The 21,974-nt window shown below is 35.0% G+C and overlaps 1 protein-coding gene across 2 annotated transcripts in view; it reads right to left on the reverse strand.

Moving 5' to 3' along the window:
• TMEM135 (transmembrane protein 135) overlaps positions 1 to 21,974 on the reverse strand; it is a 242,613-nt gene that overhangs the window by 11,613 nt on the left and 209,026 nt on the right. For both annotated transcript variants that reach the window (XM_065882158.1, XM_065882159.1), the window contains 4 exons: positions 11,085 to 11,126; positions 7,966 to 8,112; positions 5,405 to 5,474; positions 2,067 to 2,234 (listed from right to left, as the gene is read on the reverse strand). In XM_065882158.1, the coding sequence (XP_065738230.1) occupies positions 2,067 to 2,234; positions 5,405 to 5,474; positions 7,966 to 8,112; positions 11,085 to 11,126 (427 nt within the window). The remainder of the gene's footprint in view (positions 1 to 2,066; positions 2,235 to 5,404; positions 5,475 to 7,965; positions 8,113 to 11,084; positions 11,127 to 21,974) is intronic.

The following is a 21,974-nucleotide window of genomic DNA, read 5'->3' on the forward strand; positions in this document are numbered from 1 at the left end:
TAAAATACATAAAAAATACCCCCAAAATCAAGGAGACAAAAAAAAATAGAGGAGCAAAGAAAAAAATGGAACAAATATGAAACAACTAATAAGAACGTAGATACAAACAGATATAAACTCAACCATATCAATAACTATATTAAATGTAAAGAGTCTAAATACACCAATTAAAAGACAGTGATTACCAAACTGGATATAAAAGTAAGAACCAACTATATGTGGTCTAAAAGAAACCAACCTTTAAACTGAGGTCACGGAAAGATTAAAGAAGGAAAATATACCATCAATTATAATCAAAAGTAGCTATATTAATAGTAGACATAGTAGACTTCAGAACAAGGAATATTACCAGGATAAAGAGGAACATTACAAAATGGAAAAAGGGTCAGTTCACCAAGAAGACACAGAAGAAAAAAGGTTTGTGTGCCTGACCTTCTCTTAATTACATTCTTAGGAAGATGCAAAAAATTGATAAATTTTTCAGAAATCACATATGGCTTTGGAACATGCTGTGTGAATATTTTTTATAATAGATTTTCTGACCCAGTTGCATTTTCCTTAGTTTAATTACCATTAGTTTATATTACCTAAGCAAATAAGTAGCAAAAATATAAATAAACAAAAAAGCCTAGGCTCTCAGATATGCTGGATGGTGGAGAATAACCAACCTGGGCTAAAAATGTTGGCGATAATCCACATATAAATATTTAAGGGTTTATCTTAAGAGTAAATACAAACTCTATGACACAAGAAATGAAAAAGAATGTGAATATAAACATATTATCACCAATATTCTGCCCTATTAACTCTTGTATATATTCAAAGATATAAGTAATGCTTCCTAGTCAAACCATATTGAAAATGTTTTCAGTGTTAGTAATATTTCATAACAAGTGATTAATTAACTATAGTTTATAGTTTGCCACTCTTTCCTTTCCATTTCAAAATACTTTCTCCACATCTACCTTTTATAGGTAAACTTTATCATAAAATGAAACACAACCATCTTATCCAAAATAATTCCAGAATCCAGTTTTTCCCAGCATTTTCTTTTAACAACTGTGTGTGTACACATGCACACATGCATGCACATGCATACAGGTCAACCTTAGTTAACACATTTTACCTTTAAATTTTGAATATCAATTTTAGATGTTTAATAAAATATGTCAGTCATATGATTTACATATTAGTGATTCCCATTAAACAAAAGGCCATTACTTCAAACTGCAGAGTGTTATGTCACAGATGATCCCTATATATGTGTTTAGGTAGGTGCTTATTATATATGTGTGGGTACATTTATAGGAACATGCAGAAAGAGGTGGAAGAATGTTAACTTTGTTTATTTGATAGAGTACAGTAGAAAGAGTGAGTGAGTGGGAGATGGAAAATAAGTCATTGCTTATATCAGTTACAAGAGAAAATCCTTACTCTTTCTATCAAAGGTTGATATCAGCTAGGAGGGTCTGAAAATGTTTAAATTAATAATCAGGTAGTAAAATTATTCAGAAAAAACAAATAGATACATCACTTTTGATGTTAGAAATATCAGGAAGTTCATATTTTCTCAGTGACTACACTGTTGAAGAAAAGAAAATGAGTTTTTGAAAATCTTTAACATTATGTATAAATGCAAATATATCTACACTTTCAAGCTTTAAGAGAAGAAATATCTCCAGCCACTATTCCCAACATAATGTGCATATTTGGGTGATGAGATATTTATGAATACTACAGAAAGAAGTATTAAAAAACATGACAGGGCTTCCCTGGTGGCGCAGTGGTTGAGAGTCCGCCTGCCGATGCAGGGAACACGGGTTCGTGCCCCGGTCCGGGAAAGATCCCACATGCCGCAGCGCGGCTGGGCCCGTGAGCCATGACCACTGAGCCTGCGTGCCCGGAGCCTGTGCTCCGAAACGGGAGAGGCCGCAACAGTGAGAGGCCCGCGTACGGCAAAAAACAAAACAAAACAAAAAAAAACAGATGAGTTAAGGCCTTATCTCATTTTAACAATAGCCATGTTATTTATTTCCCACTTTTCTTTCCTCTTCTGAAAGCCTTACCTTGTATATGCTAACAAAAGAGCCCAGAAAAGCTCCGAGCTGGAAGTTTTCTTTATTGTAGAAGAGAGAAAATAGCCGGGATGGCTGTGTAAACAGATGCCTAAATGCAGAGGGAATCCGGAGGCAGCACTGGATCAAGTATCCCACGCTGAACATTCTGATAAAACCCTAGAGAAAATTGGGAGGAAATTCTGATTTACAACCAAATTTTGAAGACCGATAGATATAAATTTTATTGTTGCAGAATCAAAACGGAACTAAAAATATTAAGACAAGTTTATATCGCAGCCATTTTCAAAATTAAGTCCTAAACCTCAAACAATTTTAAAACACTTGCCTTAAAAATAAGCGTGAAATCTTGCAGCAAATATACTTTCTATGATTTACAAAGGCTTAAAAAGTCTCCCAAGCACTGGCCAAGTCTATCTATGTACCAAACTTCTACTTCTTGACATTCTGTTGACCTAACTGGGATTTATAATCCCTAAACCACAAATAGTTTTAGAAACAAAAGCACTGCAATTCCCAAAAAAATAGTTAACAAAACCAAATGCTTTGGGAAATTTTAACAGAAAATGCCTCTTAATCATTAGTTTGAGCAGAGATTCTTTTGACAGAAAATAATTGTATTATCTGTTTAGACCTTTGGTGTCAACTATTTAAACGATTAAGTTTAAAGAACTTTCCAGGAAAAGAAATAATTCTATCTAGGTTTTTACTTCTGTGCTCAATGTGTCAAGCTGAAACATCTCTAGGGAATGGTAGCTTTAAGGTAAACTAAACAAAACCCGAGAAAGCAAATTTGCCACAAGTCCACATTTGCTGTCAACATTTCTCCATATTACCTGCAACTATCTACAGTGTAAAAGGGAGGAAAGGATGACTAATGTTGGTCAATTTCATTTCACTCTTTAGGAAAATGAAGTTTGATGTCACTTAATGGTGAGAGACTGAAAAATTCCAGTCATCTCGAAACAAAATGTTATCAAAAAGAATAGTATTTTATACATGATTCAGCCAATACACTGTAATACTGATCTCCCATCGTCCTCCTCTTTCACCCCCACTGGAATGGAAAAACGTCTACATTCTTAGCAGTGTTTGCTGCTAAGTTTCAAAGGTCAGGTTTGTATCCTCGGTATGGCTGCCTTCTTTTTTTTTTTAAAAAAAAATTGAGTTACTATGAAGAAACATTCATTAATTTACCTGAAACTACCTAATACCTGGTTAAAACATGAAAATTAAATTGTCCAAACAATTAGCATGAATTATCCTGCATTTGCTTAACTGAAACTGCCTAGTGTTTGTTTAATGCATGAGGTGGTCACACCTGTATCTTGTCACTGATAATATCATATTAACCTAAGGGTTCAAAGATCACACTCATGTTCAATCATTTCACACTATTTTCAAGAGATCTATTCATCCTTCCATCAATTCACCCTTTCACGTATTCAGGAAAGATTCAGTGAATGCCTCTCGTGCCGATCATCACACTAGATGCTGGGGATAGAGTACTGAGGACACAAAGCTCTTGCCTTCATGGAGCTTCCATGCTCATTAGAGGAAGAGAAAATCAGTAAACAAATAAACATAAAGGAATTACAGATTACAATAAGTGTTGACAAGGAAGTAATCAGGGCACTGGGAAAGAAATTAACAGGGCATCCTATATTAGACAGTGGTAAGGGAAGGCTACTGAGGATGTGACGTTTAAATAGACACAAAAGAGAAGGAGCTGGCATGAGAAGAACATTTCGGGTAGCTTGGACAAAAAGCACAAAGCCATAAAAGAGATTGGCAGGTATCAACAAAAAGTTCATGTGAATGGAGTATAGTGAGTTGGGGGGAATGTTAATTCATCTGAATATTCACTCAGGGGTATGATTTAACATGAGGTGTAACTGAGTCCATGGAATAATGAGGTGCACTGTCAAAATATTTTGCTATACTTGTGATATAAATTCCTCACCCACAAATCTCCAAATAATTCTACATTCATGGACATAATATTACAATGTATACATAAATTAGCAAGTTTATAGTACTGGTACACGCTTGAAAGAATGACTACATTTTTTCATAGCTCAGTAATTCTCACTTACTTTCTCGTATACTTTTTTAAAAATATCACCTCTCCTCTCCCCCAAATTTCTCAAATACCTCTAATTTAGTCAAAATGCTTTTCTTAGTTCCCCCCTGAACTAGAATTATGTCCAGTTGGAGGGAATAATAACCCTCTCTGGGAGCTTATAGACTTTGAGGCAGCCGGCAACATTCTTTTTTTTTTTTTTTTTTTTTTTTGCCACTTTAAAAATGGGGCAGGAAATCAGATTTGGAAAGAGTGTGTCAGAAACTACTTCACAACTGAAAAAATACTCTACTGCTTTTACCCCTGGTTCTGTCTTTGAGTACTTTAAAGGTAAGTGTTGGCTTGGGTGCGTGCCACCAACAACACTCTGCCACAGGCATTCACATTCATAGGCACTAATGTGATACGGTCCCTCCCTTTCTAGAGGGACGGTCAGGAGGCTGTCTTTTGGGGTGCTGTACAACTCTGTTCTTCTCATCATCAGTAAAGTGGGGATCAGATGTTGTAAGAAAGAACATAAATTTCTAAAGCATCAGGATTGTTAGAGCACCATCCAAAACTAAAGAACTTGTAGCAGATGGTGCCACCTGTGACAGACTAACTGCAATTAACTTCCTTCTCAGAGTTGGTGGGATGGGGGATGGGGGGCGGTGGCAGGCATGGGATGGGGGATGGGGAAGGAGCACGGCCCTCGTACACTAATGTATTAGGGAGTGGGGAATTTATGTCAGTGGGCATAACTAACTTTCTTAATGTAGAACAACTGTGGACATGCTCCAGTTACCGTCATGCCTGAAAAAATGTAACAGCTTTACAAGTCCAAAACCAAATGCCACTGTCCCAGATTGTGCAGTGTATGTGTGTGACTGCTGATCCCCTAGCACACAGCACAGTCCAGGGGCCTTGTTCTAAGATGTATTCTAATGAGGATACATTGCAAAGTACAAATTTTAATTTTAATTTGACTTTTTCTCTTTTTTGTTGTTGTTGCTTCACCTTCTACTTGGTAAGTTTTACATTTATTAAGTAAGCTAATGTAAAAATTATTTAACAAAGGATCTGGTAAGTGAATACTAAAAGCTAACTTGTTATCTATTTCTCACAAGTGTCTTATTCTTCAAGTCAAATGCAAAGAATGATAGCAATGATTGTCAACTTTTCCACTTACTTTGAAATTATGTTTTAATAAATAAGTTTTTTCTATACATATTCCCTGTGGTTATTAAAGTAGATTTTATATACTTACTTTAATGCAATAAGAGATGCAATTATCCTCATAGTGTTTGCAACATCTATGCCTTGGTCCATGCTTACATCTGAAATTAAACCAAAAAAACTAATATAATTAAAATGTGTGTGTATGCGTGCGTGTGCGTGTGTGTGTGTGTGTTAATCTGCTTAAAACTCTCTAACCAAAAAAGGAGAAAACATTATCAACTCACTTCTAAATGTGTGCATCTTCTGATTTCTTAGGACATACAGAAGCAAAGGTAACAGATTTTTTTTCCCTTTGCTGCTCACCATTTGACACACTGTATAAAATACGTGACTGCCGTCAAAATACTTGAATGTGGAACAGAAAAGCCATATTGGTAAATATTTGTGACTAAATATGAAAAATATGTATATGTTATCTCTACACTGTGCCAAATCTTTTGGAAGCTTTAAATCGTTTATTGTAGCGTATAATGGTCATAAATCATCCATGACGTCAGTACTTGAGCAAAAATCATAATGAGAATGTGCTCAGGTTACAGGAATTTATACTTAATTATAGTTGAGAGAAAACATCTGGGAAAGAAACATGATATAGTATTAGAATTTAAAATTCAGTTTTTAAAATAAATATAGAAATAGAACATGCAGGAATTCAAAAGTAGGTTGTGATTTAACTGTAAACAACTTAGTCTTCCAGTGTTTAATAAACATTTCTGCTGGGAGGACTACTATTCAAGACACACTTATTTTAGTTATTTGGTATGTCTACTCCAGGACTATTTATTCACTCCAGGCGTAAAAAAGTAAGTAGAATATCTAATATGGGTTTAACTCTCCCCCTTTCTCTTTGAAGAGTTCAGTTCCAAAATAAGCAGTCTTTATAACTCTTTCAGAATACAATTAATTAATTATCTTCATGGTTGGAACACATTAACTCTTTCTTGTTTATGATAATAACTTGCAGAGTGATATCCTAGCTCTCTAATTCCATTTGCAAATTGATTATAAAGACCTTCTCCGAAGTTCAATGCTGCACTGCAGCTGGAGTATACAGGCAGCCTTTCCTAGTCAAGGGTGACAGCAATAGTTCATTCCTTATGTCGTTAGAATGATATGACATATCTGGTCATGCGAAGTTGTTGAGTGATTAAAGCTAGGGGCCTGAAAAGGGGTGAATCAGAGAAGGACTGCCTTATGTAAACCATCACTCTTCATACTTCTAAGTGTCCTCTTCAAAGACATCTCTCAGCCATGGCTACCAGAACTAACACAGAAATTATTAAACTCTCTTTGCTAGTGAAGTTAAATTCTGTTATCAACTACACTGTCATTTAATCTTTCCTAGTCTTTCATTAAAATGGCTTCCCCAATGCTGGACTGCCAGTCTCCTATGTCATCTGCTCTGCTTCTATATTATCCTGCACCTGCTTTCATACCAATGGACCCACTGAGGCTACTCTGACAAGTTCTGCCATGGCCTGATCAGCTCTGATACCCAAGGCTTCATTCACCCCCGTCACACATTCTCTGCATTCCCCTATGATTCTTGTTGACATGATTCCCATTAACAGGATCCCCTACATCACACATTCTCTGCATTCCCCTATGATTCTTGTTGACATGATTCCCGTTAACGGGATCCCCTACCACAATTATTACTGCCGTCTACCACCCCTTTCTTTCCTTTTACCTTCTTCTGTGGTGTACAGAAGAAGAGACAAAGTCTTTAAATTCAGTAAAAGTTTTGAGTACCTACTCTGTGCTCGTGTAAGTGAAGCAAACTCCTATGTTATTTCATTTAATGCACGCAACACTCCTTAATAAAGTTAACTGATGAGGACTTTGGGATGTAGAGTGGTTAAATCACTTGTTCAAAGTCCCAAAGCCAGGAGGGGCAAAATGAGTCAAACACAGGTCTTCAGATTTCTTAAAGGGCGTCAGCTTCCTGTAGTTGATCCCCTAACTTTCTATACTGCATTCTACACTCTCTAAAATAGCACTACAAGATTACTTTTATTGGCTGGTATTCTAATTTAAAAACTTTAAATTTATTTTCTAAAATATCTTAAATATTTGAAATGCAAATGAAGACTTATTTGTATGAAATAGACTTCTTTGTATAACATACAAATAAAGATTTCTTATTTTATTTCCAAAGCCCTAAAAATTTCCACTCTTGCAAAATATCCTTCACTTAAACTTTGCTCCTTATTGTATCTATATCTTCTTAAATCTCTCTTGGAATTTTTCTTTCTCCTTTCCACACTTGAAACATTCGATTAGCACATATTAATCTGTTTCCTGAAGTTCCCTATTCTAGCCCCCTGCAACTCTGCTTAGTTTGAAATAGAAAAGTATTTCGATTTCATGTAAAACTATTTTAAAGGCAGATAATGGTCTACAGTCCTGCTAGAAATAATAAACAACATTCACTTGCCATCGTGTGCCTTTTTATAAAACTCTATGCAGTTTCCGGTAAAAAAAAAAAAAAATTATTACCTGAAAAGAAAACAAAAATACCTTGGCATGGTACAAATGTTATATAAAATGGTGACAAAATGTGCTAAAATATCAAGATAAAGAACTCACACTGAATCCACAAGCTTCCTGACTAGAGCAATTATATTCGTTCCTCTTGGTTTTTCCTCATGTTTCTCAGTCTTTTGTTCCACTTTTGCATATGCCGCCTCTGGTGAATAAGAATGTGTGGGAATTTCTTCCTTCCCAACAATGAACCTAAAGAAAAGAGCACAATGAGAGGCATTTTTCCCCTTAAAAAAAGAAAATCAGTGAGAAAATAAACTGATTTTGTTTATATACAAATACACTGTGGACAGTACCTTATCATTTGAAATAATATTTTCCACAATTTATATAAAACTAGTCATCCTTTAAAAAATAGACTTTTGAAATCTGAATACTCAGAAAATGTTAATAGCTGTTTATTTAACAGCGCAGGCATCTTAAAATCAAATACAGCATAGCTCTTTGATGAAACACCCTTTTAACTTAGGTCACTGCTTTTTTAAGGTATTACACAACTTAAAAGTTTTTTCAAACAAAAAGGCAGATAAACTATTAACTTGGATCTACTAGTTAATGACAAAATTGCTATTATTTTCTCTAAAATGTACTAACAGTTACAATTGAATGCATTTCTCATTTTTTTACTCTAAATTTATATCTAATGTCACTTTGAGTCATAAAACAGCTGCAGTACAGTAGGTGGTCATCTATATGCACATGAGAAATAGAGGGAACTAAAGAATGAGAATCAGAAAGTGGTTAAGAGTCTGTGTGTCTTCCCCACATTATTAGAAAATCTTAAATTTGATGTTATTCTAATCTACTTACTTCTCTTTGGAAAAATCTAATATCCAGAAGAAGACACCATTCCTCTATCATCAAAACTGGACTATATTTTTCCAAAGACAATACAAAGAAAACATTACCAACCATTAGATATCACTCAATCAGTATCCTTTATCAGAGTTTTCATTTTTGCTGTTTTCACCTTCACTATAAGAGTCACTGCTCTTATAAAGAATAACTAAGCTTTCCTTAGCCAATTCTGCCTGCTGAACCTTCAGAAAATATCACAAAACATAGATAAAACAGGAGACCAATAACACTACACTAAAATTCTAGAACATGGGAACTCTGGCAAATTTAAATACTCGTAAAAGAGAGAAAAATTGTTACTATCAACAAGTGCAACCCATCTCATTAGGACAAACTTGATAAAACATCTAGTTTACCAAATTGTAAGGGGCGTGCAATGAGATTGTTTGTCACCAGATGGCAGCTGTGCCTCCTTGGTAACTGCTGGTCCAAAAGAATTTGGATCCTAATCGTGGGTGTGAATGGTGTTCTTTATAAACAAGGTAAAACTATGCTAGAACAGATACAATATCTCTCATACCTTTCCTAACACTGAAAGGAAAGTGCTGCTATTTTGGCCAGGACCTACCATTCGGATTAGAGCTCACTTCCTTGGAGAAGCTGCCGCTGCCCCAAGCTGGAGTGAGTGAGCCATCCTTCCTTTGTGCTCTCACAGCCCAGTGATCCCACAGTACTGGAAGCACCTTTTTAGTAGTTTCCCTGCCCCACTAAACTGTGGGATCTGTGAGACTATACATACCTTCTTTGTTATTATATCCCAGTGCCTGGCACATAATAAATATTTAGTTATTTATTATGTCGGGCACATAATAAATATTTAATTAATACCTAGCAAAGGAATATCGTAACAGTGAGCATTTTCTGAGCATTTACTACATGACAGGCACAGCACTGAGCCTCGGACAAAGATTAAATCATTTAACCCTCATAGCAAAACACTATGAAGTAGGTACCACACTTTCCATGACAGTTAACATGAAAACGCATCTTGTCCACAGTCAAAAATATCAGTAATTATTTGAACCCAGAACTGTTTAACTCTAAGGCCTGGGGTCTTAGTCACCAAACTTTGTACATTATTAACTATGTTTTAAACTACGATGAATCAGCCTTAGTCTACCTTCAGATTCCTGCACTGGCTCTTCTCCCGTGGTTCTCTCCTTGACTCTTTCTATTCCCCTAACTTCCACTATTATCTTACAGAACTAGCAAGAGTGAATAGCTATTTTTCCAGAATATTTTCCTGTAACACAGAGAAAATGTTAAGTGCAAAGAGTCCAAGTCAGCTCTTCATTATAAGTGGATTTGAAGAAAACATATGCAAATATCTGACACATTCTGAGTTTTGGCAAGGATTCTGGGAGTCTAAGGAAAGATGCAGGAACAATGGCAGAGTTTTCTCTTTAGGAAAACCAACTTTTGATTTTGTTACCAACTTTCAGTTTAAGTTGAAACTTAATTTCAGTGAAACTTAATTCACTTAATTTAATTAATTAAACTTTAATTAATTTAATTAAGTTTAATTAATTAAACTTGATTTAAGTGAAACTTAATTCACTTAATCTGTGAATTACACAGAATCCTATGTAGCCAATGCAATAACAACAAAAAGCTATTTTCTAATAAGTTTCATGATCTTTTAATGAAAAATATGACATGAAGAAATTACTGCTGTGTGTTATGATTTAGTTATCGTTACCAAAGAATTTCCACAACCAAAAATACTCTATTCAGTAATAGAGAAAGTTTAATTTCCTAATGTATGTGAAAACGTTTGGTGAAACATAAAATTCAACACTAATGCTAACCAACATCTCTACAGTATCGACCACGTGCCAATTACTGTGATAAGAGATGGGCTACGAGGTGAAAAGAAGACTCCAGTGACTCTAGTGAAGCCTATAATACAAAATGTGTTTGACAATGCATGAGTCCTGCCCTAACAAAGCCCGTAATCTGGTACCACACAATTAAGGGCTTCATTTTCCAGTAATTGTTCATGTGTAGCTTTGTCTTTCCAAGCTCCATAAACAGAGAGTTCTTGTAATCTTCTTTAACACCCCATACTGTAAGGCACATAATAGGCCCCCCAAATAGTGGCTGACTGATTGATTTTTAGGGGGAAAATTAACAAATTACTCTGTTAATGAAATGTCCACAAAGCCACTTTTGTGACTTTTAAAATTGCTTGCAACTTAAATAGTGGAGTCAATAAATATTTATTACAATCATGTACGATGATATTACTTTTTAAAAAAAACTTGTAAATTCTCTTAACATAAAGATAAATAAAATATGCAACTTACCTAAGTGCAGAGAATGTAAATCCTTTCAAACCATCTTTGCACCTAAAACAATAGAAATTTACAATGATAAAATAACTTGTTTTGAGATATAAAGTAGTAGTATTAAATAGCTATTAAATTTTTTCCTGAAAATGATTTTCTTTTAAAGGTGAAACTCTTTTAGGATGATGATCTGAGCGGTACAAATGGTCAAACAAACAACAAACAATGAACAAGCCATCTTACACAAAATGATTAAAATGATAATGCCTTCCCATGCCGTATTAACATAATTTAAGGCTCAATTCTCAGACTTGCAGGTTGAAGAGAGATTTAAAGTAAATCTTCTAAGGGATCCATGTGGACTTAAAATGAAGGCTGGGAGCGGAGTATTCTTCATTCTAGCCAATCCCTGGGGGAGCAATTTGTTGCGAAGAGAAAGACCACATACACCTGCTGGGTATTATGTACAGGTCAATTCAAGGTCCTGACTTCTCCCTATTTATTTAATTCAGTGGATGCAGAGCAATGTAGAGTTGGCAGGCACAAAAAGGCTTCAAGTTTAGTTAACAATTTTAACTTCTGAGTAAACCCAATCAGAACAGATAATGTAGCAAGAGGAATAGGGGGTGGAGGAGGAGAGCACAGAGAGAAGATTCCAAATATTATTGAGTGCTTACTATTGCTGGGCATTGTTTTGGGCCCTTTATATGTGTCATCTCATTCAATTATACCACAACTCTTATGAATAGGTGTTTCTCTACTCCACAGCTGTGCAGAGGCCCCCAGATGTGGTAACTTCCCCGAGGTCACAAATAGTAGTCAGAATTCAGGAAAAACAAAAAAACGACTTCATCTGACTTAAAAGTTATGGTTTTCTCTTATACCTCCTCCTAAAACAGTGTATTCCTTTTAACTGGGGAAGACTCAAACTACATGGCAACTGGGGTAGGGGAGAGGGGGGGATTCTCACATCTGCAAAAAGTATTTAAACAAGATTTTAAAATGGGGGCGTTACTATCCTGGTCTTAATGGTCTGCTCTATAGGTATGATCAAGTTACTAGAGAATCTTTGGGTATCTAGTGTCAAAATTCCTTGGAGAAACTATAAAGATTGGTGATATAATGATGCTCTAACATATGTTAATATTAGACACTGGATATTCTCGGACAAAAAGTATAGCCTTAAATCTAACTGGACAATTCTTTCTGTATGCCTTTTATATGAAAGGTCACAAAGGAAATGAACAAAAATATAAGAAATCTATCTAAAAATTTTTAAATATACATTTTTATTGGAGGACATATAGAATCTCAGGGAAAAACTTAATCCATGTGCACTGAGATGTTTTAAAGCACTTAAGAATTCAATTAAGCAACATAATCTACTTTGTGGTCATGTTAACAGTGAGAATGTAACCAGAGAATTTAGCTAACATACTATATAATTATCTACTCTGTATAGAACGAGGACAAAGGCAAAATAATTCATATGTTAAGCTTAAAGCGTGCATGGGAAAATTATAGCATTAAAATTCTTAAAGTTATCTGTTTCCATCTGAAGAAAGTGTTTCTCAGTAATTTAAAACCCATAACTGAGTAATTTCTAGATAGGTGGGGTGGTGAGGGGTTAGGCTGGGAGTCTATTGACTAGAAAACAGAAAGCAGATTGATTAAAAGATTATGTACAACTGGGAACAAATTTTGGCTCTGGTATGTTATTGTTAAAAGATAGCCATTTGTCTTTGTGCAATGCTGAATAGATAAAGGATTCTGACAACTTGGTCTGGTCATGATTGCATATTTGTGACCTTAAACAATAAATCTAACTGCAGACCAAACATCAAAAAGTAGCTTTCAAATATAAAAGGGCATCTACAAATGAATTTGCAATTTCATTATGATGGAAGTTTGGTTCTTTCAGCAGAACCCTGTGGGAAGCACTTCATATTGATAAAGTCTTAGCATGGATTCAAAAGGGGCTATTCTTCTTTCCATTCATGTGTATAAGGTCTGTTAATGTAATTGAGGGTCAGATGTCTATGTCAAAAGGACAAAAAAGTAATTATTCCCAGAAAAAGAATCTTTAAAATAGTAATACTACCCGGCATTTTGACACCGAAAGTATTGTCTGAGCCCTAATCTAACTATGAAACACTATTGTAATCTGTGTTAAATGTAAAAAGTATGATATAAACATAAAGATTTATACAAAACAGAGCCCATTAAAAGGTGCCTCACTATTTGATGGATTCTGTTATTACAATGTAAATCAAATCACATTCTCCATTCATGTATTAAGGCTCGCTGATTTATTCAACAAATATTGACGGAGTGTCTACTATGTGCAAGCACTGGTTTAGGTTCTAAGGATGTAACAGTGGACAATATAGAATCTCTGCTTGCATACCACTGACATTCTAGAAGGGGGAGAGATAGGATAAAAAAAAAAGTAAGTATGTCATGTGGTGATAACTGCTATGGAAAAAAGCAAAGCAGGACGAGGGGAGAAACAGTGATCAGGTTGGGCCTTTTGTTTGTTTGTTTTTAACATAGTGTAGTCAGGAAGGGCCTCTCTGAGAAGGTGGAATTTGGTAATTTGAACAGAAACCTTACTGAATTGAGGGAAGGGCATTTCAGTCTGAAGGAAGAGCAAGCACAAAGCCCTTGATAAGGAATCTGCATGGCATGTAAGGAGAACAGCAAGTGCATTACTGCAGCTGGAGGGAAGCAGTGGTAGGAAATGAGGTCACAGTAATAGCTGTGGAGGGAGCCAGTGGTCTGCAATTCCTGTAGGCCCTGTAGGCATGATAAGGACTTGGGAAGGTTCTCAGCAGAGAAGTGACAAGATCTGTCTTAAATTTTAAGATAATCACTTTGCTGGTTTGAAAACAGACTACAGGAGGGCAAGGTTAGAAGCAAAGAGGCTTATTAGGAGGAGAAATGACTGTGCCTGGACTAGATCACAGTGGCAGAGGTGGAGGGGAGTGGTAAGACTCTGAATGTATTTCAAAAGCAGAAGTGGTGGAATTTCTTGATGGTTTGAATGTGGGGTACAAGAGAGAATTTACAAATTATTAAAATATTTTTGGTTTGAGCAAATGGAGGGATACAATATCCATTTATTAAAGTGAGAAAGACTACAAAAGAAACAGGTTTGAGGAGAAAAATCGAAGTTTTGTTTTAGATATGTTAAGCTTGAGATGCATGTGAGCTATAAATGGAAATATTAAGGAAGCAAGAAGCTGGCTATATAGATGTGGGTTCAAGGGAGAGGTCTGATTCGTTTATAAGTAGTACTTAAATCCATGGGACTAGATACAATCATCTAGGAATTAAGTGTCAATAAAGAAAATAGTCAAGGACTGAGTATTTTTTATTCCATCATAACCTGTAATGCAGAAAATCTTTTCTATAAAAGAAAAAAAATAATTTCTCCTAATAAAGCCATTCTCTAATATAAAGTCTCATTTTAATTTTTGAGTGTACATAAAAATAATGCATTTAACTCATGTAGACATAAACTTTCCTATTAAAGTCAGTCTATGCAAATGACATAAATAACTAGTATGACTCAATCCACAGTTACTGAATCTCTACATTTGCAATGTTCTGTGCTATGTATGATATAAAACAAAGCCAGGAGAGACAAAGAGGAAAAAGAATTTGCAGCATTATATCAAACAACTTAGCGGATAAGCAGCTAATCATAGAGAGTCAGGTTGGAATTACATATTATATACAAGAAAGTATAAAGAAGTTTAACATTATTATTAGAATAATACTCTTGGTCAATGCCAGTGGGAGAGAACCCAATAAGATAATTTTTTTTCAATCAGAAATATAAATGATAGTAAAGTGAACAACTTTGCCCCAAAAGATTCTTTATCTCATTCTTAATTTCCATGAGATACTTCCATCTTTATCACAACATTGTACCAGCAGATGTCACTAGTAAGCCATTTTTGGAAAAATTTCTGGCTCTTTGATGTGGTTTCTATATCAAACATTTTGTTACACATTTTCGTTTAAAAACAAATTCATAGGCATTCAAAATATGAATTTTGAATAAATTTTAGTTAAATTGCATTAAATTCCCCCAAGTAAATATCATAAATATGAGACTTTTAACGATAGGTGACATTCCTGTTCCTATTATTGCATATAGTTATAAAATCTCGAAGAACACCCTACCACTTGGCACCAACATAGAATCTGATGATGTAAATGTGCTGCTTTATTATATGCTTTCTAGTAACCTGAAAACTCTGAGAACTATTTTGACTCCTAAAATGTTTTTGTCTAGTCAGTTTTCATTTATTTGGTAAATATAACAGATATAAAAAATGTACTTTTATAAATCTCCTTTTACATATTTCTAAGGCAGTGCATGATGCTATGGAAAGACTCTTGATATGAACAATGAAACAGATACTAGTCATAACTTCCCTATCAACCTAGAGCAAATCACTTAATTAAAGGGCTTAATCTCACAGCCTCCTAAAAAAGAGCCTGGAAGTAAATGACCTCCATAACTGGCTCATTAAATGATTTCTAATTCTGAAATTTCATCACTTACTATAATTGTATTTAATGATACTATTATTATTGGAAATAATAATGGAAAATAAATGAATTATTCTAAATCACTCATAGATAATGATCTCACTGATGTCAAGAATTTTTTAAAAAAATAGTAACATACAAACAAAACCCTGAATTTGTTTTGAGATTACTGGCTGCTACTAATATTATTTCATTTGCTTATTGCTTTATAAAACTTAGACATGGAACTTATTCCTGGCAAAGGTTCAAAGACAACCTTTTTCTTTTTTTTTTTTGAAATTAAAGCCTTTCCACTTTTATTGGCATTGATAAATAATATCAATCAATTCACTGACAATACGAGTCTTTGAAATACCTTTTGCTGGGCAGGGGGATAGGACTTATTCATCTAATTAGGCACGTATCTCCATTTTAGAAATAAAATATTTTGCATATATTTTTCTTTGTAATTAAATCTAAAAAAACTGTAGAATTGGGGAAAATAGCCTTTATAACCCTTTAGAAAAAAATAACCTTTTCTTTTTTAACTTTAAAATTACAAAACGAACTACTGAGATGATATATACACTACAGAAATGCTGTTAAGTATTGATACAACAAGCAATTCTATAGATATAATCTCAATAATGATAAAAGATTATATTATTGCTATACGAAGCATCAATGCTAAAATATTATTATTAATGATAAAATATAAAATGCTGTTTATTATATATATAGAAAGTTAGAGAAAGTGGTCAAAAGGATATACCCCAAACAGTTTTAGCAGGCTACCTATTGAAGTAGGATGGGTTAAAAGACATGAAGGAAGAATAGAACTTTTTACTCTCTATATTCATATATCATTTAAAATATTTTACAAGTATACATTTAAATATTATTTGTGTAGTTTGTTTAATTAAAAACATCAATATCTGAATATTTAGGAACAGATTAAACAGTATAAAAGTTATTCATCTCTATTTCACCAATACTATGTCAGAGAACATAAGACTCGGTCAACTTTACGAAAAATACTACTGTAAAAGTTTTGCTAGAAGGCATAAAGTTACTAACTGAAACAAATGATATAGATAGAATTTTCTGAAACTATGATCCCAATGAACATGGATAACTATGTGACTACAATGACAAAAAAAGAAACACTCGTTAAGTATCAATGTCAGAGTTCTTTTGTCCTTTTTTTACTCATTGAATTGGTTAGAAGGAAACTCACATATTGGTTAAATATTACAGCATCTATCTTTATTCACTCTACAATCATTTATCAGGCACCTAACATAGAGAAGACACTGTGCTGCAGATCATTTAAGTAATGCAAAGATAAATTATATACCATCTCTGATCATTAAAAAAGATATCTGCATAGTTATATATATGTTTGTCAAATAAATGAAAATAGTCTTGGCTAAAAGTTCTGGCACACAATTTCCTGTATCAGTAGTGCTTTCTAAGAGCTTAATTACTTTATTTGTACTTTATGGGTTCAGCTTCAAATTTCTTTAGTCCTGCATTTTACATCATCTATCTCCTTAAAGTATTTGATTTGAGAAAAGTAGTATGGATCTTCTTCCACTTATGATGGAGATTATGTCCCAATAAATCCATCCCAAGTTGAAAATATCATTAAGTCGAAAATGCAGGGCTTCCCTGGTGGCTCAGCAGTTAAGAATCCACCTGCCAATGCAGGGGACACGGGTTCGAGCCCTGGTCCAGGAAGATCCCACGTGCCCTGAGCAACTAAGCCCATGCGCCGCAATTAAGCCCATGCGCCACAACTACTGAGCCTGAGCTCTAGAGCCCGCAAGCCACAACGACTAAGCCACATGCTGCAGCTACTGAAGCCCGTATGCCTAAAGCCCATGCTCCAAAACAAAGAGAATCCACTGCAGTGAGAAGCCCACACACCACAATGAAGAGTAGCCCCCGCTCGCCGCAACTAGAGAAAGCCCGCGTGCAGCAACGAAGACCCAATGCAGCCATAAATAGATAGATAGGTAGATAGATAGGTAAATAAATTTTTTAAAAAAAGAAAATGTATTTAATACACTTAACAAACCAAACATCATAGCTGAGCTTAGCCTAGCCTACCTTAAACGTACTCAGAACACTTATATAGCCTACAGTTGGGGAAAATCATCTAACACAAAGCCCATTTTATAATAAAGTTTTGAATATCTCACATAATTTATTGAATATCATATGGAAAGTGAAATCCAAATGGTTGTATGGGTGCAGAATGGTAGTAAGTGTTGGTCGTTTACCCTTTTGATTTGTGTGGCTGACTGAGAGCTGCTGCCCAACATCACTAGGGAGGATCATAAGGAACACTGCTAGCTTAGGAAAAGATCAAAATTCAAAGTATGGTTTCTACCAAATACGCAATGCTTTGACACCATCGTAAAGTTGAAATATCGTAAGTTGAACCGTTGTAACTCAGTAACCACCTGCATATGCAAAAGCACAACTGAAGATGCTAAAAAAAAACTGGCAAAAACAAAGACAAATTGGATTTCAAACAGTCGTGCACACTGATGATTCTTAAAATATTCTATTCTATTGATTATATCACAATCACCTAAGTCATTCAGTATCAAAAATAAAAGTTACATTATTATAATATGTGAACAAAATTATTTAAAACAGAAAATGCTTAGGGACTTCCCTGGTGGTGCAGTGGTTAAGACTCTGCACTCCCAATGCAGGGGGCCCAGGTTTGATCCCTGGTCAGGAACTAAATCCCACATGCATGCTGCAACTAAGAGTTCACATGTCACAACTAAGGAGGCTGCCTGATGCAACTAAGGAGCCCATGTGCCACAAGTAAGGAGCCCACATGCTGCAACTAAGACCCAGCACAACGAAATAAATAAATAAATTTTTTTAAAAAAGAAAACGCTTAAACTTCAAGCATATTGGAGGTATGAAAAGAATGATATAAGAACTTAATTATAAATAACAGTTACAGACAATAGCTGGATCTTCAAAATTTTGATTTGTCTAATGATGTAATTATCATTGGTACTAAAATCAAATACATTTGGAGTGCATACAACTGAAAAGTTTAATTTAAAAGTTAAAAAAAAAGAATGCCTATCTAAATGCCTTGAATTTGTGTTTCACAGTTGTCTTCATTATAAAGAAAACACATACCATTTTATATAGTTTTTTTTTTTTTTTTTTTTTTGTGGTACGCGGGCCTCTCACTGTTGTGGCCTCTCCCGTTGCGGAGCACAGGCTCCAGACGCACAGGCTCAGCGGCCATGGCTCACGGGCCCAGCCACTCTGCGGCATGTGGGATCTTCCCATACCGGGGCATGAACCCGTGTCCCCCGCATCAGCAGGCGGACTCTCAACCACTGCGCCACCAGGGAAGACCCTATATAGTTTTTTTAAGTTAAATTTTTCTTATTTTGTTTTTAAAATCCCACATGAAAGAATAAACCACTTTTTCTAATCAATTTACCTAACCTGTTTTCAGGTGTAGAAGCTTACCTTAGTACTCAGCTATAATTTAGTAACTGAAACTTGATCAACAACTATAGATTTTGATTGACACCTATTTATCATAAGAATATCAGAAAAATTGACATGGAATTAATTTAAAGATTTAATTTTAGCTTTTTTTAATTTAAATCTTCAGTGTCCTAACCACATATGTACACTCCAACAAGTTAAATCAATCATTTCAATTTACTACTCAGAAGCTGTGATGTGGAGTTAAAATACACTACATTGCTCACATACACACAACAGGTTTTTCCTCTTAAGTCTACTATTGTTTGAAGAATAAAACAGACTCAGAGAATTCAGTTTCAACCCACATATGGCACTTAATATGAGAAAACAAAATAACTAATATTATGTTCCTACTTTAAGAAAGCTCATCTCATATACAAAAATCTGAAATTGGAACAGCAACAGATGAAGAAATTTGTGGAAGATTATTTTGTTTGCTTCATGAACACATCATATATCTTCCAAATAATTTTCAATTGGATTCCTTTAAATAGTGAATTTTCCCAGTATGTCAAAAATATTATTTTTGATTCTGGTAAATATTTTACCGTACATTTATTTCATACAGAATGGAACACTGGTGCTTAGCTTTGTTCTCAATAACCTAAGGAAAGCTGCTGAAGCAAGGCAGCAGTTATGGGTAATCAAGTGTGATTGTAAGTCCCCAGATGATTATTGTGTACTTTTTTCCAGTGTGTCCTAAATACAAATTGGAAACATTTGGATTCAAACTTACAGTAACAACTCCAATAGAATCAGATTTCTCCTTAAACTTGGAGAGGCTGGAACTGCTTTTGCTTTAAAATCCAAACTAAGGAAGGTCATGCTCCAAGCTGTCTTCAATTGCTAAGAAACCAAGAATCACCTTCAGACTGTTTCTAAAAGAAATGTTAATTAGGATGAATTTCCCTCTCAAAATGAACTGGTAATAGCAATGCTAGTAGAACTTTAAAATACTTGTAAAAAGAGCAGATTTTAGCTCCATTGGATCTAAACTGTTTGCAGTTCCAAAGGAACTGGCACGTTTATACTTTACAAATTAACAATAGGCAAAAACCAAATTTAAGATCAAAATGGTGTTTTATATAAATTCAAGAAAAAACTTAGCAATTTTCTTAAAATCATGGCATTGCTATGGACAAAAATTATTTACATTAAACAAAATTATAACCACAATACTGAACCAATCTATTTTTTAAAGACCTCACGATTGGCAAGTATTTTCATTTTTTCCCCTCCTATAATGGTTGGGAAAAGGATGAAAACAAATGTTTTCAATTATATAGAATCTTTGAATCAACATTAATTTATTTTCAAATGCACATTGGTATCTGTCATTAAAATAATATGGCAATTGGTTTTCATATTGAACAAAATGAGCAGCTATTTAGGCTATACATTTTCATAAAGTTATGCTTATTTAATATCAAAGTTCAAATGTAAAATAAATAAAACATGCATCTCCGGATGATGGAGCAAAAACAGTATTTTGGATGCTTTTGGAAAGCTATAATTTTTTGATTAACTGAGGACTATAGCGTATCCTAACTTTAAAATAAAAATCTTCGGGCTTCCCTGGTGGCACAGTGGTTGAGAGTCCGCCTGCCGATGCAGGGGACACGGGTTCGTGCCCCGGTCCGGGAAGATCCCACATGCCGCGGAGCGGCTGGGCCCGTGAGCCATGGCCGCTAAGCCTGCACGTCCGGAGCTTGTGCTCCGCAATGGGAGAGGCCGCAACAGTGAGAGGCCCGCGTACCACAAAAATAAATCAATAAATAAATTAAAAATTTCATTTAAAAACTACAGTTTACTTCATTCATCTCAAAGATTATGAACTTAATTTGTGTTACGTATGACTGAAATTGGGCAAGTTAACATATTGGAATCTTCCTGGACTATCAATGGTACTAGAAAAATGAAATACTGGAACTAAAGTAACCTGAGAGAATTATATTTTACAGATTAAGAAACCAAGGCCCAGGGAGATTAAATGATTTGCCCCCAAACAGAGTTTGGTCGAAGACATCCTCACACAACAATAAAATCACTTTACACCCCAATCAACTAACTCTCTGTGCCTGCTGGGGGCTCACTGTGGAGAAGAAATACTACAGGGAAGAAGAGGGGTCTTGGGGTGTAGGAGAGAAATCACAAATCACCTGAATGAAGGGAGAGAGCGAAATCCTTCCAACTGACATTATGCAAAGACTTTACAAGGGACGGAAGAGCATGGATAGTTTTAAAGGAACCAATTTCCTTTTCCTCTTTTCTGCATGTCCTCCCATCGAAACATGTGGCCTGACTTTGGTCAGGACTCCATGCTAGCTTCTCTCAGGCACCTCCCTCTTCACAACAGTTATTTTTTACATCAGTCTCTCCAAAATTTCCTGGACAATCATAAGGCCAACCCTTGGTATTAATGTGCCACTTTTAGCAATTTAAATTCCAAAAGCACCTCAATCCCAGACATGAGTACAAAAAACAGGACTGAAACGAAGCTTTATTGTGTTTTCTATTATACACTACATAAGAAATTGGACTTCTGAAAGAAATTCATGAGATCACTTCTTCCTTATCTGTCTCTCAGTAGCAAACTGTATTAGTAGTTACTTTCAGACACATTTCACACTTTCTCACCTCACTCATTTTGGTCACCCATACGCAATCCCCTCTTTAACCACCCTCTCTTTTCAAGAGAATTCCTACCAAGTCCATCAGGGATGGCAATTTCTCCCACAATTAGATGGGTCTGTTTCTTTCTCAAACTTCCTTTGCTCTTTGTATATTTTTGGCAGTTTTTAATTGGCTCTGGCTAATGTGTTAGTA

This window comes from Phocoena phocoena, chromosome 8 (genome assembly GCF_963924675.1).
Source record: "Phocoena phocoena chromosome 8, mPhoPho1.1, whole genome shotgun sequence".
Lineage (NCBI taxonomy): Eukaryota > Metazoa > Chordata > Mammalia > Artiodactyla > Phocoenidae > Phocoena > Phocoena phocoena.